General features: G+C 41.7%; 2 protein-coding genes across 4 annotated transcripts in view; one reads left to right on the plus strand and one right to left on the minus strand.

Annotated features, from left to right (window-relative positions):
- EcR (Ecdysone receptor) overlaps positions 1-23517 on the plus strand; it is a 315697-nt gene that overhangs the window by 136975 nt on the left and 155205 nt on the right. For all 3 annotated transcript variants that reach the window (XM_034984765.2, XM_069509638.1, XM_034984764.2), the window contains one exon: positions 13178-13447. In XM_034984765.2, coding sequence (XP_034840656.1) covers positions 13231-13447 — 217 coding nt within the window. In that variant the 5' untranslated portion in view covers positions 13178-13230. The remainder of the gene's footprint in view (positions 1-13177; positions 13448-23517) is intronic.
- LOC117996427 (uncharacterized) lies at positions 4448-6355 on the minus strand. The gene has a single exon (XM_034984487.1). It carries the CDS (start codon positions 6353-6355, stop codon positions 4448-4450), a length of 1908 nt encoding a protein of 635 aa, XP_034840378.1.

Here is a 23517-nt window from a genome sequence, read left to right on the forward strand (position 1 = left end):
CATATATTGATATCCTGTAGGTTGGATTTAAAACGGTCCATCAACCTTTGAAAGGTAGCGCCCGAGTTCCTCAGACCCATCGGCATTCGTTTGAACCTATAAGTCCCTAACGGCGTGACAAACGCAGTCTTATCCCGATCTTCAGGCTGTACTAAAGCCTGAAAGTATCCCGAGCGAAGGTCAAGAGTTGACATGTAGTTGCTCGCCTTTGCCTCGTGAAGGATATCTTCCATCCGAGGAAGTGGATACCGGTCGGGTTCGGTGACTGAATTAAGCTTCCTATAGTCTACGCATAAGCGCACTCCTCCATCTTTCTTTCCTACTAAAACAACGTTTGCAGCCCATGGTGATTCGCATTCTTCTATTATGTCCTGCTCGAGTAACTTTTGCAGCTCCTTTTCTAATATCTCCTTCTTACCTGCAGACATTCTGTAGGGTGGTGACGCAATAGGTTGTTGACCCTTCTTCACCTTAATGCAGTGCATAGCGTACTCGGTAGGCGGGCCGTCAGCTGCAAACACGTCGGCATACTTGGACAGCAGCTGATCCAGCTGGGACCTCTGGTCACTAGTAAGCTTAGTACCCTCTTCATCTCTAAGGTAGACAGACTGATCATTATTTAAAGCGAGAAGTTCATCATTTTGCGATGGTGAGTGGTCATCGTTTTTAGATGGTAAGCGGTATGTAACAAAATCATACTTGGTACTCGGAGAGTCACTAAAGTACCAGACTTGTTGAGGCGCATCAACTATTATGCCTGCCTGAGTAATAAAGTCAAGGCCGAGTAAAGTTCTAGCATCGGCAGCATCAGGTAGTACCATAAAGGTAATGGGCAAATCGCGGCCTCCCAATTCGAGTTCTGTGTCACCGGTGAAAATTCTACTCACCCGGCGAGTCCCATCAGCGAGTCTCACTGATCGTTGCGACTCGTAGAACTGCACCCCTGCATCCAGCAGGATGTGATGCAGTCCCGGGCTGGCGATGCAGTGCGTCGCTCCGGTATCCAGCATGGCGACGCCTGCTCGGCCCGCGGCGCTCACCCGCACCACGGGGCGAGCCGGTGCAGAAGTAGGTTCGTTGACTTCTGAAAAGCTGTGAAAATCCACTTGTTTATCGCCTGCTTTATTATTGTTACTGGCAGCCCTGCAGGTAGTGCACCGAGATCTCACTACCCCTAGCTGGCCACATCCATAACACCGCAACGCACTACTATTGTCGCTCTTAGAGCTTGATTCAGATTTTTCTTTCTCTTTGTCTTTTAACCTACGGCATTCTGACACTACATGCCTAAAAATATGACAAAAGCTGCACTTGGGGCGACTTTGCCGTGGTTTAATAGTTACCTTGTCAGCGTGACTAGTACTAGGCAAACTTTCCATATTATTATTATGAGAAGAGTTCTTTGAAACAGGTTTACTACTTACGTTTACTAATTCTTCTATGTTTTCTTCGACTTCCCTAGCCCTACGTAACAACCCCTCAGTACTTACGCATTCCTCACGCTTCAACCGTTTACGCACGCGTTTATGTAAAAGTCCATAACACATGTCTACTTGGATGTGGTCCTCGAGGTTGTACGGAAGTTTCGAAAGCATCGCACGAGTGCGCGCGACGAACACGTCGGCACGCTCGCTGTCCTGTTGCTCGGCGGCGAAAACGTCACGGAAGATCTTGTATGGAGCTCGTGGTGCGCCGAACATGCCTCGTAGACACTCTATCGCAGCGGCCCACGTGGTTGTTGTTGCCTTCACGCCTTGCCACCAGACAGCTGCCTCACCAGTGAGAAGCATGGGTAGGCCTCGCAGAGCGTGTTCATCGGAGACGTTAGTGCAGTCCTTATACACCTCGACTGCATCGATGAACGCTTCTAGCACGTCGGGATCGCGCGGCAAACTCCCCGCGAAGCGAGCCGAACACTTCGCGAACGTCCCGCATGGCGGCGGCGCGGGCGGCGTGCTGATATTTCCACCCGAGATCCCTCGGATGAGTGCGGCGAGCTGGCTCTCCGTTATCATCAGTGCAGAAGGCGACTCCCGGGTCGCGCTTCCGATGAGATCTTCTACTTCTTGCTCCCGGTCATCCGGGCTGGCCATCCCTTCGTTTTTCGACTCCGTCCGGGTCTTGCTGCGCGTCGTCATCGCGTCGTAGTAGGGTTAGGTAGCGATGTGTCGCTTCACAATCACCCAAAATGGCCGTTGGCTTCCCAGAAGCGCGACGGACCTCTCGTACGCGATGTAATTAACTCGACGCGATAGGTATCCCCGTTCGTTACGTAAAACGTCTATTGAGTTGACCTCACTTTAGCACGGCAGTGTTCATGGATCGTAACAAAATGTCCGTTGACGTTGGCCACAAGTAGCGCGACGGAAAAAATCGAACGAACGCGATTCCACGAAACCACACAAAGGTAGGTATGTATGTACTCCCGATTGAATGTTCTTTCCTCGTGCCCCACGTTGGGCGCCACTATGAGCTAATAAAATGCTTGGCTCACATAAAATAAAAGTATATTGCAAATAACAATCATTTGAATTACATAGGCACGAGGTAAATAATGTTAACGCGGCAGGGCTCGTAACGAGCTCGCTGTCTTGCGTGCGTGCACGTTGTCGAACATGGGAGTACTGAGGGGCAAACGCAGGGCCGGGACGCGCCTGCGGCGGTCACGGGGAAATGCTTGGCGGCACCCCCGCGCACCGCTGTCGTGTACAATGCCTACACGTTGCCTTACATCTAAAATGCTTGGCTCACATAAAATAAAAGTATATTGCAAATAACAATCATTTGAATTACATAGGCACGAGGTAAATAATGTTAACGCGGCAGGGCTCGTAACGAGCTCGCTGTCTTGCGTGCGTGCACGTTGTCGAACATGGGAGTACTGAGGGGCAGACGCAGGGCCGGGACGCGCCTGCGGCGGTCACGGGGAAATGCTTGGCGGCACCCCCGCGCACCGCTGTCGTGTACAATGCCTACACGTTGCCTTACATCTCCCCCCTATAGTCCTGGTGGTAGCGTGGTACCAATAGGACTAGCACCTAACTTACGGGGTCGGCCCCGTTTACGCTTTTCCTGAAGCGGCGCTTGGATGTGACCAACGAAGGGAGTAAGATCAGACGAGTGGTACTTACCAATAACCTCCTGATCGCTGATTTTCTCCAGCTGGAAAGTAGCAGGACCGCACACCTGGCGCACGCGGTACGGGCCGTCGCGACGCGGCAGTAGTTTCGGCGTTTGCCCTCTGGCAGCGTCGTTGGAGCCGTGGGTCTTCAGCAGGACCAAATCACCCTCCTTATACAAAGGCGCCGGCCGTCGCCCATCATCTGCGTACTTCTTTGATTCCGCTTGCGCGCGTTCATGCACATCTCTGGCTTGGGCTAGTACATTAGCCATCTTTTTCAGGTAAGGCGTAAAGCTAGGGACGAAATTGTCTTCTTCTAAAATGGCGCGGACGTCGGTGGTGGCATCGCTAGGAGCTCGGAGTTCCCGCCCGAAGGTGAGATAAGCAGGTGAGAATCCGGTACTGGCAGTCACAGCTGAGTTCATCGCAAAGCGGATAGCGGCGAGGTGAGTATCCCACGAGGTGTGATCTCGGCCGACTAATATAGCGAGCTGTGGCTTGAGGTCTCGATTCTTCCTCTCAATTGGGTTACTTTGCGGGTGATAGAGTGGGGTGAGTGCCTGGGTGACTCCCATGGCGTGGCACGCCTGCTGCATCACGTCACTGATGAATTGGACTCCGTTATCGGAAATCACCCGGCGGCTCGTCCCGTACCTAAAGTAAATTTCGTTGATGAGAATTTTAGCACACTCTGCGCTCGTAGCAGCTTTAAGTGCGAACAGCTCGACCCACCGACTACATACATCTTCTACTATAAAGATCCAGCGATTCCCTTCTTGGGTCTCAGGGAGAGGACCAAACAAGTCGATAGATATGACTTCGAACCTTCTCGCCGTAGCTGGCGTCTGTACTAGGCCAGCTGGTTTCCGGGTATCCACTTTATATCTCTGACAGGGAACGCATCGCTTGATGTAGTCAGCTACCTGGGCTCTCATGCCTGGCCAGTAGTATCTGGCTCTCAGACGTTCCAAGGTGCGCTCGACACCAAAGTGACCAGCGGTCGGTGCGTCGTGCAGGTCGGCGAGGGCGCGCGCGCGCTCGTGCTGCGGCACCACGAGGCAGGGCTGCTCGACGTCCTCGTCGTCGGCTGAGCACCTGTACAGAATGCCGTCTGACATGACGTAGCCTTTATCGGACCACATTCGCGCTTTAAAGGGATCGTTCGATTCCATGTCGTCACTAAATTGACAGATCTAAAATCAGTTTTATTATGAAAGTTATATGGTTATAACACTAGTTTTATTACTGTCAATTTAATTTATGTTAGAGTTTATTTTATTTTTATTTTTTTTAGTTTGTATATATAACAATAAAATATTATCTTCTTTATGTTATATTGTTGTTTGATGATTTGAATGCATGCTTTTTAGTAAATCTATAGTCTACGCATAAGCGCACTCCTCCATCTTTCTTTCCTACTAAAACAACGTTTGCAGCCCATGGTGATTCGCATTCTTCTATTATGTCCTGCTCGAGTAACTTTTGCAGCTCCTTTTCTAATATCTCCTTCTTACCTGCAGACATTCTATAGGGTGGTGACGCAATAGGTTGTTGACCCTTCTTCACCTTAATGCAGTGCATAGCGTACTCGGTAGGCGGGCCATCAGCTGCGAACACGTCGGCATACTTGGACAGCAGCTGATCCAGCTGGGACCTCTGGTCACTAGTAAGCTTAGTACCCTCTTCATCTCTAAGGTAGACAGACTGATCATTATTTAAAGCGAGAAGTTCATCATTTTGCGATGGTGAGTGGTCATCGTTTTTAGATGGTAAGTGGTATGTAACAAAATCATACTTGGTACTCGGAGAGTCACTAAAGTACCAGACTTGTTGAGGCGCATCAACTATTATGCCTGCCTGAGTAATAAAGTCAAGGCCGAGTAAAGTTCTAGCATCGGCAGCATCAGGTAGTACCATAAAGGTAATGGGCAAATCGCGGCCTCCCAATTCGAGTTCTGTGTCACCGGTGAAAATTCTACTCACCCGGCGAGTCCCATCAGCGAGTCTCACTGATCGTTGCGACTCGTAGAACTGCACCCCTGCATCCAGCAGGATGTGATGCAGTCCCGGGCTGGCGATGCAGTGCGTCGCTCCGGTATCCAGCATGGCGACGCCTGCTCGGCCCGCGGCGCTCACCCGCACCACGGGGCGAGCCGGTGCAGAAGTAGGTTCGTTGACTTCTGAAAAGCTGTGAAAATCCACTTGTTTATCGCCTGCTTTATTATTGTTACTGGCAGCCCTGCAGGTAGTGCACCGAGATCTCACTACCCCTAGCTGGCCACATCCATAACACCGCAACGCACTACTATTGTCGCTCTTAGAGCTTGATTCAGATTTTTCTTTCTCTTTGTCTTTTAACCTACGGCATTCTGACACTACATGCCCAAAAATATGACAAAAGCTGCACTTGGGGCGACTTTGCCGTGGTTTAATAGTTACCTTGTCAGCGTGACTAGTACTAGGCAAACTTTCCATATTATTATTATGAGAAGAGTTCTTTGAAACAGGTTTACTACTTACGTTTACTAATTCTTCTATGTTTTCTTCGACTTCCCTAGCCCTACGTAACAACCCCTCAGTACTTACGCATTCCTCACGCTTCAACCGTTTACGCACGCGTTTATGTAAAAGTCCATAACACATGTCTACTTGGATGTGGTCCTCGAGGTTGTACGGAAGTTTCGAAAGCATCGCACGAGTGCGCGCGACGAACACGTCGGCACGCTCGCTGTCCTGTTGCTCGGCGGCGAAAACGTCACGGAAGATCTTGTATGGAGCTCGTGGTGCGCCGAACATGCCTCGTAGACACTCTATCGCAGCGGCCCACGTGGTTGTTGTTGCCTTCACGCCTTGCCACCAGACAGCTGCCTCACCAGTGAGAAGCATGGGTAGGCCTCGCAGAGCGTGTTCATCGGAGACGTTAGTGCAGTCCTTATACACCTCGACTGCATCGATGAAAGCTTCTAGCACGTCGGGATCGCGCGGCAAACTCCCCGCGAAGCGAGCCGAACACTTCGCGAACGTCCCGCATGGCGGTGGCGCGGGCGGCGTGCTGATATTTCCACCCGAGATCCCTCGGATGAGTGCGGCGAGCTGGCTCTCCGTTATCATCAGTGCAGAAGGCGACTCCCGGGTCGCGCTTCCGATGAGATCTTCTACTTCTTGCTCCCGGTCATCCGGGCTGGCCATCCCTTCGTTTTTCGACTCCGTCCGGGTCTTGCTGCGCGTCGTCATCGCGTCGTAGTAGGGTTAGGTAGCGATGTGTCGCTTCACAATCACCCAAAATGGCCGTTGGCTTCCCAGAAGCGCGACGGACCTCTCGTACGCGATGTAATTAACTCGACGCGATAGGTATCCCCGTTCGTTACGTAAAACGTCTATTGAGTTGACCTCACTTTAGCACGGCAGTGTTCATGGATCGTAACAAAATGTCCGTTGACGTTGGCCACAAGTAGCGCGACGGAAAAAATCGAACGAACGCGATTCCACGAAACCACACAAAGGTAGGTATGTATGTACTCCCGATTGAATGTTCTTTCCTCGTGCTCCACGTTTAGGCGCCACTATGAGCTAATAAAATGCTTGGCTCACATAAAATAAAAGTATATTGCAAATAACAATCATTTGAATTACATAGGCACGAGGTAAATAATGTTAACGCGGCAGGGCTCGTAACGAGCTCGCTGTCTTGCGTGCGTGCACGTTGTCGAACATGGGAGTACTGAGGGGCAGACGCAGGGCCGGGACGCGCCTGCGGCGGTCACGGGGAAATGCTTGGCGGCACCCCCGCGCACCGCTGTCGTGTACAATGCCTACACGTTGCCTTACAGTATTTATTGAATTATGAAGAAAATTACTACGACAGGACTACGATATTTTTCGACATTTAATTGGTAGAGTTTTTTATGAGTTGGCTAATTAAAATTTCTACCAATAATTAGTGCGTCAGCTCATTTATCCATCTGCAAAAATATAGCCCAATACACAGATAAATTATAGAGATATAATCAAAAAACCTATAAGATGCGCAATACAATGATAAACCGACAAAGTTTGAATAGCCACAAAAAAGCGACCGTGTCATATATCCTAAATAATATCTGTCCCGGCTGTACTCACGTGTGTAGTCGACGTTAGCCCGACTAGTTTCGAACCCATACGGGGTCCTTTTTCAAGGGAGTCCGTTCGCGCACGCGCCGCGGTTTTGACTGCGGGACGCACGTGCCGCTGCCCGTAGCGCCCGTTGTGAGGGTGGCTGGGGTGGGGGCGCTACGGGCAGCGGCACGTGCGTCCCGTATCGTGCTAACCTTCCAAAATTGATAGTATTGTACAGTGGCGTGCACAGGATTTGAAGCCAGGGTAGGCATTAGTTAGGTAGGAACCTGTTTACTGGCAGGTCATAATGAAAAATATACAACTGGGGTAAGCAGTGCATTTATGCCTCTATGACCTGCACGCCACTGGTATTGTACCATTTCTTTTCTGGTACATGTGCGCACAAAATTATTAAGCTCTTTATTAATCATACCTACTAATATTATAAATGCCAGCATTATTATAAAGTGTGTTTGTTTGTTGGTTTGTCCTTCCATCACACCGCAACAGAGCTACAGATTGCCGTGATTTTTGCATAAGTGACCCGTTACATTTATTCCGAAATATTAAAGAGTTCCCACGGGATTATAACAAACAAAAGCAAACAGTCCTATTGTCTGGTCACAAGCCATAATTGAATAAAAGAGTTTTCTGGAAAAACTGTGTAGCTGGGATGACGTATTCCTGGCAGAACGCGTTTTTTTCGAATATCTACTTATTGGTTGGACGCACAAATTTAAAACTTTCACGCACAATTACACGACGTTACGCACTAAAAATCTATCCAACTCGAATCCAGAAATTCAAAATTATTTTGCTGGGATTACGCACACGCCTTAATTGCGTGCCAAGTAAGCCTCATTTTTTTTGTACGTACCTATGTGGTTAACTTTTTCAAAACACGTTTTGTAGTATTAGTAAAAATACTCTACTTTCTACTTATACAACATGTATAATCTAATGTTGTAGTCTATCTCTCTGCCATACTATTGTTCTGTACGAGAAAAAGTATTAATGTAGGTCAGGTATTTTCAATGAAAACAGAAATATTAATCTTCAACTGATAAGTTCTCTAACGATCGTTATAGCTTACGTTAATACAATGATATTATCACGTAATATTATAACATTTATATAACGAATCACGCAACAGTGAATCATTCCAATTTAATTAAAGAGCTATATCAGCTATTTATGATTAGCGCTTACTGGCCAATTTCTGGATTATAATAAATGTATCATGTATCTAAATAGCAGATACATATTCGTTTACGATTATTTTAAATTGTCGATATTTTGACCTTATTTCTAATTCTTTACCTTATTCAAATAAAGATTTGACGTCTCGTCAACGTTGATAGTATTTGAGAGTCGAAACACAATAACGTCAAAGTAAAATGGGTCTTAAGATCCTTGAATTGAAGTCAAAATCTAAATGGTAAATTAAAACTACCTGACTATTCATAAATACTTGTAAAAAGTTTACATGAATAAAAAAACATTCTATTCTATTCTACTCTACTCTAAATACCACTGATTTTAATTTCGCAACGTTTCCGCTTGGAGTGCTGGCTGTAGATGTATGGACAACTTGAGCTTTAAAACAAGGTGATTAAGATCCAGTTTACTATAACGCTGAAGTGTTTCGACACTCGAATACTATCAACGTTGGTGAGACAAAATCTCGTACTAAGCATACTGTTGCCTCAATAATAAAAGGGGCGGCTGTCCCGAAGCTGGTAGTGAAAGTAGAACTCCTTTTTGAAGAGAACAATTTTAATTAATCGGATTAATTATATGAAAATAATACCTATGATAAAAATGTAGGATAGGTATGTCTATTCGTACCGATGTTAGGCAAACGAAACAGTAATTTTCCAGTATGATGGATTCACAGTGTAATTTGACACTCGCAAGTCGCAGCACGTTTCGCTGACTTAGCACCTAGGATTTGATTAATTGAATAATTTTTTTTGTATGATTCAGGTTCAATAAAAATAAAATAAAGTAGAGAGTCCGGTAGCGTATACTTCAAAAATCTTGACGAAACTTTGATATGAAAGCAAAACTCGCACTATTAATAGGTATCTCCTTATCTTTAGTTATCATCTCACTGGGGGTTTCTCCGGCAAATTGATAGACGGTCGCAGAGAGTCAATAGAAAGCTCGACATTGGGCCGGTATGGAAGTGGGTTGGTGCAGGCGAGGCGCAAGTAGGTGAGCGTGTCGAGGCCGTGACGTCACGCGCTTTCTCTGCGCCCGCGTCCGTTGTGCAACGGCGGCTTGCTTTCGCGATGCGTTTTTCGGAATTCGGAGTACCTACCAACATATTTTCTGATACCCTAGTTCTTCGCCTCCAATTCGTGAGGTCAGAGGTTCAATCCCGTTTTAAGCAATTAGATATCACTTGCTTTAACGGTGAATGAAATCATCGTGAGAAAACCAGCATGCCTGAGAGTTCTCCATAATGTTCTCATAGGTGTGTGAAGTCTGCCACTAAGACTATGATCAAACCCTTCTCATACTGAGAGGTCTCCTATCCGTACTCTGTAGTGAGTCGGTGATGGGTTGATTATGATGATGACATATTTTCTACTATGGTCAATGTTACACATATTAAGTATACTTAGTACTTATGCACTTGATTACACGTCTATCAGCACTCAGCACTATTTCCATAATTGAAACATTAACATAACGTTACAATGTCTAAAGTAGTACGGAACCCTCAGTGCGCGAGTGTGACTGTATATAGTAAGGTCAGGTGGCAATCGGGGAGGGAACGCCCCGCACACCAACACAGCCCGGGCGATAACCCGGTGCGGACGGAGCACGAGTGACGCGCGGGTATACAGGGTGTCCCCCCGCCTCAAACACCGATTGCCATCTTGACCTGTCGCGTACTGCAGGTAATGTATTGCACAATTTATATTTTATATTCCATCGTAAAATGTTTAAGACGCAATTTATGCTTGCTCATAAAACAATGTAAACATGCATAGGTATCTAGCACTTGCATGCACACGCGATTCGCTTACAACAACTGTTTTACATTATTTCGGTACACAGGCGTTTAATAAATTTATTTTATGGTTTTTTTTCTTTTGTGTGGCATGTTTATTGTTTATTTAATCTGAAGTTTGATTATTCTTAGTCAGGATATTCTAGACTTCGGCCTCCTATTCGGGGCATTCGGAGGTATTTAAAAAAAAAAATCTAAGTTTGTTAGCTCAATATTTAACTTTGGGTTGGTTTTTATTTGGATATTGTGGCTAATTCCGCTGTACACAATCTCTAAACTAAACTAAAACGTGTCACGTCTAAATCGATTGCTATCCCTTTCATAATGTTGCTTGCGAAAAAAGGATGGCACTAGATTTAGACTTGTTAATTTAGGTTAGTTTAGAGATTGTGTACAAGAGAATCGGCCCCATTGACCAATTAAACTCAATATTTGCAGAAACGTTCTGAAAACTGATTGATTTCTCTTTAAAAATGTGTAGTTTTAAAGTTACACCAGCTCAGAAAGGAGATCGCCCGTGAACGGGCCCTCTTTTGTGGCATCGTGTCAAAACTTAAATTAAATTTTTAAAAAATGTGTTATTTTTTTTGGATTATGTTTTATTACGACTTTTTTTCACTCTATTATTGAAAATATCCACAATTACAGTTAGAATCGTAGACATGCATTTATTTTGAAGAAGTATTAATTAAATATAACCTCAATATCAGCAATATAAAAAATAAGATTTCTTTATAACCTGGGTGAATAAATAGAAATCGTTTGCAGAATATAAAGAGTTAATTATTTGTCTACAAAATAAAATTAAAACCATGGTGACACAACAATTATATTAGGGGGGGCCCAAAGCTCCTAAGAAAATGGGCAATCTCCTTTAAATACAAATCTATGACTTTGACTTGTTTAAAAGCATGTACAGTACGCGGCCAAAAGTGATGAACATCGATCTTAAGAAGGAGACAGCAGATTTGTAGAGCACTGTCTCGGTCGTTTACACCGACAAAGCGTCATATGGGTATGAGTGACAGAGACAACGCTCTACAAAGATGAAATGTCATTCTAAAGGTCGATGTTCATCACTTTCGGCCGCGTACTGTACCTACCTACTTATCAACGTCGTCGCGCGTCGTTTAAACTAAAAACACATCTCTCTTCAAAATTTTCCATAGTGTCAATTGCGTATGGAAAAATATTACTACTTAGGTACCTCATAAACATATTTACTATTTACAATAAGTACTTGTAGTAAAAAACTTATAAGCTCAATAAATGGCCTTATAAAGCGATTAGTTTGAACTATGAAGTTAAAAAATAACAAGAAAAATATTACATACATTTCGTTTTATGTCTGCACAACCTCGATTCAGCAAGCAATGGAGATCCAAGATTTCTCGTTATCACGATTAACTGCAGACGTGTTAACCTACTTCGTGACAAAGAGTGCTTGTGTTGTGGTTATTTATTTACAAAAAAAACAACCAAGGTCGTAATATATGAGGTTGTGAACGATGGCATGCAATGGGGAGTCAATAAAACTGTGATTTATGAGACTTTGCGATAAACTTTTCGCTGTGTTTTAAAATTTTGATATGTTTTAATAAAACTATTCTTAAGTCATGATATATAAATAACTATATGATGCCCGCGACTTCGTCCGCGTGGATTTAGGTTTTTCAAAAATCCCGTGGGAACTCTTTGATTTTCCGGTATAAAAAGTAGACTATGTCCTTCCCCGGGATGTAAGCTAACTCTGTACCAAATTTCATCAAAATCGGTTAAACTGTTGAGCCGTGAAAAGCTACATACAGATAGACAGACACACATTTGCATTTATAATATTAATAGTTGGTAAATATAGTTCTCGTAAATAGTATGGATATGGATTTAACAGTTCCGTTGTTCTAGAAAATGAGGATGAGAGAGCATCATTTTCTAGAACCACAGGAACTGTTAAATTTTATTGATCAGCTGAAAATGGGCATGTCACTTCACTGGTCCTCTCTCTCTGTTTGCACCACGGATAAGTCGTAAAAGGTTATGTCAGACTTGAGGTGTTAGTGTGCTAGTTTATTAGAGCTTATAATTGGATTATCACGTTTTCAATGTACACTTTAACTAACTAAGGACGTGTCGTGTATATGAACCCAGCGTCCTTCGGCTCATGCTATCCACCAATCAACCTTAGCTTAGATTAGCTTTTAATTGACGTTGATATTGGCACCGATGCCGTTGTTTTTCTCTAAACAAAATTTAGAGTATCGGCATCCTTTTTTTTTAACAATGCTAAAAAGGGACAGAACATGAACTTTACATTTAAAGACTCTAAATTTTAGTGCACGCTACTAATTTAAACAGTAGGCTCGCGACTGTGGGCTAAAACCACGGGTTTTACCATCTAAAAATTTAATTTAAAACTGTTAAACTGCGTCTGTCCTTTTCATTTTACATTAGTAAGAAGAGGATGCGAGTACTCTAAAATTAGGTTGTGCTCAGAATCAGTACCATTATTTCACAATATCATGATATACATAACTACTTATAATAAGGTATGCTGATTTATTTCACTGGCCCGTTTTTGCTTTTTATTTAGGGCCATAGCATACACCGTGCTGTTAGCATCAGCGATCGTCGATTTGGTTGCTTTTCGGAAGCTCGATGCCACGATTGAACGCTCCGCTCCGCATACTTAGTACAATCTTCATTTGTTTAACTTTTTGTAGTGAGACCATTCGTTCCTAGGATTGTTTTTATAATATCGTCGGCTGTCCTCCGATATGATGGTCTTTATCGTCTCCCTATGTTTTGTACCTATTTATCGTGTTGTTAGCCATCTTTGTAGATCAGTTTTGTGTTCTAAATCGGACCGTAGGCTATTAAATTTAAGATAATTTACCACATATACGTACCTGGTGGTTGAGCTTGATGCCTTTTGTCCGCAGAAGTGTGGAGCGCGAACGGCGGGGGCGGCGCGACAGCATGCGGTAGCAGCGGCATGGACCTGAAACACGAGGTGGCGTACCGGGGCATCCCGGGCCAGGTAAAGGCCGAGCCGGGGGTCAGTCATAACGGGCACCCCAACGGGCATGTGCGCGACTGGATGGCCGGCGGGGGCTCGCCGTCGCCGGCCGCCGCGCAGCCGCAGCCGAACGGGTACTCCTCGCCGTTGTCTTCGGGCAGCTACGGACCGTATAGCCCCAATGGAAAAATAGGTAAGGAACTTACATTTAAAAAAATGTGACATGAGGTACCAAATAATCTATTAGAATTATAAATCTATTTTAACTACTCAGTACTCATACTAGATGATGCCCGCGACTTCATATTTATGTAAGTAATTTGGGTTTCAAAAATTTCGCATGAACACTTTTGTTTTTCCGGTATAAAAAAAGCCTACATCATTCTTCTCCTCATGCACCTCTAACTTTTTATTAAACAATTGATATTTAATTTATCCTCTAACGGCGAAAGAAAACATCGTAACTCGTGAGCAAACCCACATACCTGAGAGTTCTCCATAACGTTCTCAAGGGTATGTGATATCTGTCAATCCGTTGGCCTAATGCCATTTCAGTGTTCAGTAGTGGGCCGGCGATGGGTCGACCATAATCCTGTATTTTATTATATTTGTATAAAACACCAAACTCAAGTAAAATAAATTATGCTTTGACGACGTAATTTCGTCAATAAGTAAATCATAAAACATGAGTGTTTTTCGCGTTTTCTTTGAAATTTTACCATGAAACCATTTATAATACAAAAGCAAATAAAAAAACGTAAGAAAGCCTATTAATGCGGGGGAAAATAATAGCCTTTTCATTCCTCGCAAAAGAATATCTTTGATGACTTCGGAGAAATCGACCACGAACGAAGAAAATAATTATACCTAATCTTTTATTTGTATATACCTACTTAAACACAAGATTGACATGACAAAAAAAGTGCGAATCGGATTCGTACGCAAAGGGTTCCGTGCCATCGTAAAAGAAATAACTTTTTTTCGTGGCGGCCATTTTGAAATTTTTATTATATTGTTATAGCGGCAATAGAAATACGCATTCAACTCTCTACCTAATTACGGTTCACGAAATACAGCTCAGCGCCAGTCAGACGGACGGACGGACACCAAAGACTTTGTAAAAGGGCCTCGTTGGCACCATTCGGCTACGGAACTCTAATTAGGTATGGCGTTGAGCACCTTAGTTGAAAGCATAATGTTCTTGGTTCAACCTTTTTCGAGGGAGATTATCTTTTGACGAAAACTTGAAGAAAATCCAGTCATTTGTTTTAATTTATCACATAAACCTTGTGATACCAAATTCCAGATTAGAATGCCTTTATTTAATACTGTGCCAAAATTAGGTAGCTAGGTAGGTGATTTAATAAATGGCTTAAGTGTTTAAGTAATAAAGCGTAAACACGCCTACCAGAAAAGTAACTATTTTACTACCAAAAAATTCGACATACCTACCAAAATGGAAAACATCGTTAGTAAACCTGCATGATTGAGACTTCTCCATGATGTTCCCAAAGGTGTGTAAAGTCTGCCAATCCGCACAACACCAGCATTGCAAACTATAATCTATAACCTTCTCATTCTGCGAGGAAACCCGTACTCAGTAGTGAGCCGGTGATGAGTTGATCATGATGACGATTAAGTAAAAAGTTATTAACGTAATAATAACAAAATAGGTATGTTTTATAAAATAATTCATTAGTACGTAGGTATAACCACTTACCTTATTGAAGTAGAGTTCATTGAACCAGCTTTAAAATCCATTAGAATGAATGAACACGCGAACTGACAATTAATAATCTACCTACATGTGCTATATGTTACACAACATAAAAACTAAACAAAAAAGTGATAGGTAATGTTTTTACTGATTTTTATCACAGATTTTTAGAATACATATAATATAAGTGAGATTTTCTCTCTATCTATACTAATACTCAAATCAGAAATGATGAGATCCGCAGGAGAATTAGAGTAACCGACATAGCTCAACGGGTTGCGAAGCTGAAGTGGCAATGGGCGGGCACATAGTTCGTATAACCGATAGACGTTGGGGTCTCAAGATGCTGGAATGGCGACCTCGCACCGGAAGACGCAGTGTTGGAAGACCCCCCACTAGGTGGATGGACGACATCAGACGAGTCGCAGGGAGCCGCTGGATTCAGGCGACGCAAGAACGTGGCGTGTGGAAGTCCCTTCAGGAGACCTTATGTCCAGCAGTGGACGTCTATCGGTTGATAATGATGATGATGATGATGATACTAATACTAGCTTATGCTCGCTACTTCGTCCGCGTGGACTACATAAATTTCAACCCAATATTTTACTCCCTTCGGGGTTGAATTTTCAAAAATCCCTTCGTAGCGGATGCCTACGTCATAATAGCTATCTGCATGCCAAATTTCAGCCCAATCCGTCCAGTAGTTTCAGTTTTGCGTTGATAGATCAGTCAGTCAGTCAGTCTCCTTTTCCTTTCATATATCTACTCGGTGCGCGAGTCTGGCTCGCACTTTGCTGATTTTTTGTCTGAAGGTCGATCTGCTGTCGAGCAGATGTCTGCTTTAATCAGAAAACATCCTTGCTATGTACGATATATTCGCTGAAACAAAAGTATTCCACAAAAAGAGCTACAGAACCAAAAACTAATTGAAAACGGAAAAAATAAACCCATAACAATTTTTTTCCGCGTTACTTAAACAGTGGGGTGCTCTATTTTCCACTTTAGCCCACATACTGTTTACAGAGAGCGTTTCCTAAAAGCTTCCAGCCGTCAACGGCAGAACTTGTGGGCGGTCTCCACTTATTACGGTTATACAATGGTTGTTATACAAGCCATTTTACAAGGTTAAACAGGCTCTGCTAATCCAGGAGAAAGAAAATCTATAATCATGTATAACTACCTATTTGGTAGTTAATAACATCTTCTGTGTATTTTTAGGGTTCCGTACCTCAAAAGGAAAAACGGAACCCTTATAGGATCACTTTGTTGTCTGTCTGTCTTTCCGTCGGTCTGTCAAGAAACCTACAGGGTACTTCCCGTTGACCTAGAATCATGAAATTTGGCAGGTACGTAGGTCTTATAGCTGGAATTAGGGGAAAAATATGAAAACCGTGAATTTGTGGTTACATTACACAAAAAAAATTAAATTGTGGTCATAAACTAGTAATTAGTATTTTCAATTTTCGAAGTAAGATAACTATATCAAGTGGGGTATCATATGAAAGGTCTTCACTTGTACATTCTAAAACAGATTTTTATTTATTTTTATGCATCATAGTTTTTGAATTATCGCGCAAAATGTCGAAAAAATACGACTGTAGTACGGAACCCTCGGTGGGCGAGCCTGACTCGCACTTGGCCGGTTTTTTTCCTTGTAAGTATTGTTCTGTGAGCTAACTAAACTTGTATTTATTTAATTATTTTATGATTTTAACTATGGGAAAATTTGTCACGGCACTTTTCAAATACAAGAAAAATATGTACCAGCTAATACTTAATGTTCGTTTCATCACCACGTGTGTTTCTTTTTGCTAGCAAGGTTTCATCCCAAATGTCCATTTAGTATTCAAAATTAAAGCATGTCTCGTGCCTATAAAAATATTTTTACTTACGTACTTGTAGCCTTGACCAAGTGAGATTCATGATAACCTTCAAATTATTTTTAACAACACATGCCATTAACCCAAAATGGCTATCTGATGATGTTTTAAAGAATCAAGAAGGTCATTTGACTTCCTACATCGAGTGTTAACCTAATCTATCACTGAAGGTTAATCCAGGGCCAGTTGCATATCAGGTGGTTAATTTCATACCTCCATGATTAAAGGTAAAATCAGATCCAAAGTTAACAAAAAGTAAAAAAACCCAGACTTCTGCAACCTATTTTGCTTTTATTGTCATTTAAATAAAAACCTTTATCAGAGATTCAGAAGAGAAAGAATTAGATACTTATTAATTACTAGCTAATGCCCCGCCTTTATCCGCTTGGATAGGTTGTTAAAAATACCGTGCGAGCTTTTTGATTTTCCGGCATGTAGTCTATGGCACTCTCCCAGGTTACAAAAAAATCTCGTCGATCCGTTGCTTCGTTGCGACGCGATTGAAGCACAAACTAACATACAAACACACTTTCGCATTTATAATACTAGCGAAGTGATATTCCGTGCATAGGTCACTGTATTTTCTTGTTATAATGGAAGTGTGCCATATTTTTATTCGTGCTGGTTCTAACATCTACTTAGTTCAAATTTATTGTCTGATGTCACGCTATTCAGTATTTTATGCACAAAATGATGTTTTCCGAAACTATTTTTATACATTTAGTCCGCGACAGGTTGAGATGGCAATCGGGGTATGAGGCAGGGCGACAGAATAGAATGGATAGAATATAATATTTTTATTCAAGTAAACTTTTACAACTGCTTTTGAATCGTCAACCAGTTTAATTTACCACTGGTTTGGAATGCTGGAATGACACCCCGCACACCCGCACGTCACCCGCGCTAACCCGGTGCGGGCTACCGCACCGGGTTAGCGCGGCGTTCCCCCCCCTATTTCCGCATACCTACTATGGTCTATCTATTTTGAAGCGGTAACTTATCCAATATTTGCTATCTTAGCTTGTCTGTTGTCTCTTACATTTTCCTTATCGCATTGTTTTAAATAGCTAATTTCGATAACAGTAGGTATATGTATTATATATCTTTCAATTTTTATAAATTGTGTCTTATCTCTCACATTAAGATAATAAATATAAGGCTTCGTAATTATTTGGGTAGTCTTAGGCCGCGATTACACCTGTAAGTTCCTCCCTCCTCCTCTAACCTCTAGGTTTCTTGAGAGACAGACAATGAAGTGATCCTCTAAGGGTTCCTTTTTCCCTTTTGAGGTACGGAACCCTAAAAATCACTTACCAACATAAAGTTTACGCTTATAGTTTAAGGTAAAAGAAGAATAGCTACTCGCAGTGGCGTGCAGGTCATAGAGGCATAAATGCACTGCTTACCCCAGTTGTAAGAGCTTAATGCAAATTCTACATTATGACCTGCCAGTAAACAGGTTCCTACCTAACTAATGCCTACCCTGGCTTCAAACCCTGTGCACGCCACTGGCTACTCGTACCTTTTAGTCGTGTACACCATACCTTACATTTAAACCGAAATCTTTTTAATAAAATATAGCTTTATTAAAAAAAGCACGTGGGCGCCAAAAACTTACAACAACAAAAAGTACCTGTCAACGAGTTTTTCTATACCATTTTTACCAACAATACGTTTTGTCTTACAGCTTTATAAATGACTAGCTGATCCCGCGACTTTGCCCGCGTGGATTTAGGTTTTAATAATCCCGAGGGAACCCTTTGCTTTTTCGAGATAAAAAGTTGCCTATGCCAATTTCCGGGACCTAAGCTTACCTCTGTACCAAATTTCATACAAATCAAGTTAGGCGGATGGGCTTTTAAGAACCCCGTGGGAACTCTTTGATTTTCCGGGATAAAATGTAGCCTATGTCCGTCCCCGGGATGTAAGCTAACTCTGTACCGAATTTCATCAAAACCGGTTAAACTGTTGGGCCGTGAAAAGCTAGCACACAAACAGACAGACAGACACACTTTCGCATTTATAATATTAGTATAGAATATTAATGATGCACCTAAACTGTAGGCAGTAACTGCTAGATAGAATTATATCATCTTAGATATGTTATAAATGTTATAAGTATATAACAAGCGTACCTATCATAAAATGATTATCATAATACCTACGTCAGTCTCAAACAAACACAATTTGGTAGGCAACTCAAATATTTGCTAACCTCTCACGACCTGAATGACACTGCGCAGCCAAGGTCATATCTTTTATTATCGCATTCCTACCCAAAAACAAATCTCTGGAATTATGACACTAAAGACCTCATTTGCCAAGCCCGTGTTTGCCAATAGGGGCTCCTGTTAATTTGGCTGGTCGTTTATCTTCGTTAAAGGTTTTTTCCGTATCGCTATCGTGCCAAACCTGATAATGAGGGCAATGACCTAAGTAGCGTGATGTGCCGAGATAACGCAGTGCTTATAATTTTTACTGAAAATAAATGCAATAGGATTTTAAAGTCTTATTGCTGAATCACGGCTTCTAACTTCTAAGCGCGTTTTGCATAGCAACGCGTACGCGCGCGTTCTCTATAAGTAACCCCTCGTTTATTTCAGACGTCTAAGTATTTCTATACCACCACTGACTACTGAGTCTTTGCCTAGGCTCTAGTTTACTGTAACTTTCAGAAGGTCTAGAGTCAAGGCCCTTTCAGTGTAATGGACTAAGAGCCAGCGCGTGCCAGACCTTCGTTATTTTATAAAAGCTGAAAGTTTATCTACGTATTATTCCCAACACTGGGAGGAACGTTTGTTTGGATCATGGTGGCTTTGGTAGATAACATCAGGTAATAAAGTTATAAAATATCTTAAGTCAAAGTATAAAGTCTAATTCACTATCCTTTTGTTGGTTGTGTTGGTTTGTCCTTCAATCACGTCGCAACGGAGCCATGGATTGATGTGATTTTTGCATGGGTAGGTATAGTTAAAGACCTGGAGAGTGACATAGGCTACTTTTTATCCTGGAAAATTAACGAGTTTCCACGGGTATTTTAAAAACTTAAATCGCATACCTAGACAGATCAGTCGAAAATGTTGATTATGTTTATAAATACGTATAATTCATATTTTGTTCAAATAATAATACCTAATCCATTTTTATCAAATCGTAATATTAATTACTAGCTTATGCTCGCGACTTCGTCCGCGTGAGCTACACAAATTTCAAAACCCTATTTTACCCCGTTAGGGGTTGAATTTTCAAAAATCTTTTCTTAGCGGTTGTCTACGTCATAATAGCTATCTGCATGCCAAATTTCAGCCTGGTCCGTCCAGTAGTTTGAGCTGTGCGTTGATAGATCAGTCAGTCAGTCAGTCACCTTTTCCTTTTATATATTTTGATGATTGACGTGAGAGAGTGACTGGTGACTACATTGAACGCCTTGTCGTGCAGGGCAAGGTGGAGGGCACCAGAGGGCAAGGAAGGTCGCTCATGTGATGGACCGACCCAGGGTCGTCTCTAGCCCGTGTAGCGCTCGGGTGCAATCGATACTCTGGCGCCCTCTAGTAGACGCGCGATAAAAATGAAATACTTGCTGTTATATTTTCACCAATGATCCGAAATTCTGGTGCAAATGGTGCATATTCGAGTGCAAATGGTCGACAGCCAAAGGTCATTGAGAGCGACGCATGCTTATTAGAGGCGTGAACGACTGACGCCACCTAAGCTCCTGCTGTGCGCTGCACACCGATAGTCACGTCCGATAGTTTGTTTCCGCCTTTAGATATTAGACTCATCAGTCATCTCCATAGAGAAAGAAATACTGTACTCTGTACCTTACGTAACGAATTAACCTCAATTTATAATTAATATTAATAGATTTTGTGATGAACTAATACTTTTGAAATTTTTAAAATTATTGAGAACTAGCTGATGCCCGCGACTTCGTTCACGTGGATTTAGATTTTTTAAATTCCCGTGGGAATTTTTTTATTTTCCGGGATAATTGTTGCCTATATCAACTTCCGGGATGCAAGCTACCTCTGTACCCAAATCGGTTAAACGGATGGGCCTTTGAGAATCCCGTGGAAACTCTTTGATTTCCCGGGATAAAAAGTAGCCTATGTCCTTCCCCGGGATGTAAGCTATTTCTGTACCAAATTGCATCAAAATCAGGTTCTGTTAGGCCGTGAAAAGCTAGTAGACAGACAGACAGACAGAAAAACAGACAGATAGAGAGACACACTTTCGCATTTATAATATTAAGTATGGATTAAGCTAAAATTTGTCACAGATAAAAAATATCCTAAATTAAAAAAACACAATAGCCACAATGACTTTAGAGATTCCTACCTAATCAAAAAAATAAACCAGTTTCCGTAAACCAATTAAGACCAACTTGTCTCAAAATATTCGCGTCCCCACTAAAAGCATCGTGTTGCTCGGCGTCCCTCATTAATTCCTCGTTAAGATTTATTTCATGACGCAGCGGCCAAGCTCTTTGCGAAATAAAACACTGCTGATATTATCTTAGGGATGATTCATGCCAACACGCGGACGACACGGACACGGCACGGTGAAGCATGAACTGCTTCATATAAAATCTTCATGATATTTAGAATCCGTGCCTCATCCGCCACGTGTTGGCATGAATCATCCCTAAATCGTTCCTTTATCTGCAGGCTAACGCACACACGATAGGTACTTTTAGCATCGGCGATTTGATCGCTTTTTGGATGATGACCTTTTTACTCCTGGCCTGGCATTTCATCGGTAGGCAATATGATTTCTATGCCATAATAAGGAAAAGGACGTCATCCATCCTGGCAAGGCTGCGTTCGAGCTCCAACAGTATACTAAATATGATGGCGGGAAAGCTGGATTCGCCAATTCTCCAGCGATTTGTTCAAGTTCTCGTCCGGTTAATACGCAGAGTGTTGACCGGACGAGGGCTTGAAAGTGATACCAAAATCTTGTTGTTTGCGCCCTTATTGTGACTGTATTTAAATATTATAGTTGTAAAAATAAAATGATTATACTAACATAGTTTTTAAGCATTGTCTATACTAACAAAATATGGGTCTCTGTTGCCTTAATAAAGAATTTATTTATTATTATTATTATTATAACATAGAAAGCTATGCAACGACCGCCGGTTTCACTTCACTGTACGCATTTTAGACGCTAATCACGATGGTTTACTCAAGTTCTATCTAAATCTAAATCCATACTTCCATACTAATCCATACTAATATTATAAGTGCGAAAGTGTGTCTGTCTTTCTGCTCCCTTTTCACGACTTCCATTTAACCGATTTTTGATTGAGTACACGTGTGTATTTTGGCTCTGAGGTCGCCAAAAAACTTCAGTTAACTCAACAAAAAAATATAGGCACGATATATTAGTCAATGGCCACCGGATGCAAAGATTTTGCTGTGGTTTTATTTCTTTAGTTATTTTATCGTTAGTGATTATTATTATTATGAACTGATAGTGTTACCTACTGTCTATAAATACATATAAAATCGTACTCATACTTAACTATTATATTCAAGTGAAAGTGCTATAAGTACTTAGGTACTTAGAACATAAATATCATAAAACTTCCTAGTGGATTTCAAGTTATAAATGATCACCATCGTTTAAAACATTGCAAAAACATTCAAACCCACAAGCAGTTTAGAATATAATATACCGACACGAATCACATAGACGAACGCAGATTGCAAATTTGTTTAATACCATTAGAGAAAGAAAGATCAAGAACAAAAAACCTTTGGATACAGCAATGTTGGCTACTTATCAAAACTTGTGACTTGCACGTTGCACCACTGGAATACAGTTGATCAAACTAAAAACAAAGAATTCCTGTGAATGTCATGCAGTCACTTTGATCATACAATGATAAGCAAACACCGGCATACGTTCCTACAAGCCATTTAACACCAATGCAGCGATCAAAGAATTCTAATTTAATTTTCGAAACGGTCGCAATGCAGCGTGGGATGCACTGAAACGCTAATATTTTAAAGTGCACTAAAAATAAGACTTTTATTGAAAGTCACAAGAACAGGAAATTATAATTATTTTCATTTTATTTTCAACATCTTTACGACAATTTCGCAAACCCAAGCGTAGAATTGCGTAAATTATGAATAATTTATCTCGGTCGTAAAAAAAATTAACTTATTCTCGTAGTGTAATAAAAAATTAAAATTACTGTCTAGTATTTTTACGAGACCCATTTATTCAATGACTTATTACTAGGAACTTTGCTATAACTTCTGTATTCAAGTTAGCCCATAGAAGTGTGGAAAAAAATGAGAATGGAATTATTTTAACCCAATTATTTAAGTTTTCACTTTTTTATAATAATTATGTTACATTTCGCTCTATGGTTAACTAGGTATGTTTCTTTTTTTGTACTGACGAAACATTTACATAAAAATCAATTGAAAATTGTATTATAGGTCTATGATGAAAACTTATTTTGTACTGATAATGGAGCCGATTCTCTTGTACAGAAATATCTAAAGTAAACTAAATTAACAGGTCTAAATCTAGTGCTATCCTTTTCTACAAGTAACATTATGAAAGGGATATCAATAGATAGTGAAGTTTGGGAGCTTCGAGTTTTTGTTTTTAAAAAGGCGAAAGATTTAAAACTATACTTTAATAATC

Source organism: Maniola hyperantus, chromosome 3, assembly GCF_902806685.2.
Source record: "Maniola hyperantus chromosome 3, iAphHyp1.2, whole genome shotgun sequence".
Taxonomy (NCBI): domain Eukaryota; kingdom Metazoa; phylum Arthropoda; class Insecta; order Lepidoptera; family Nymphalidae; genus Maniola; species Maniola hyperantus.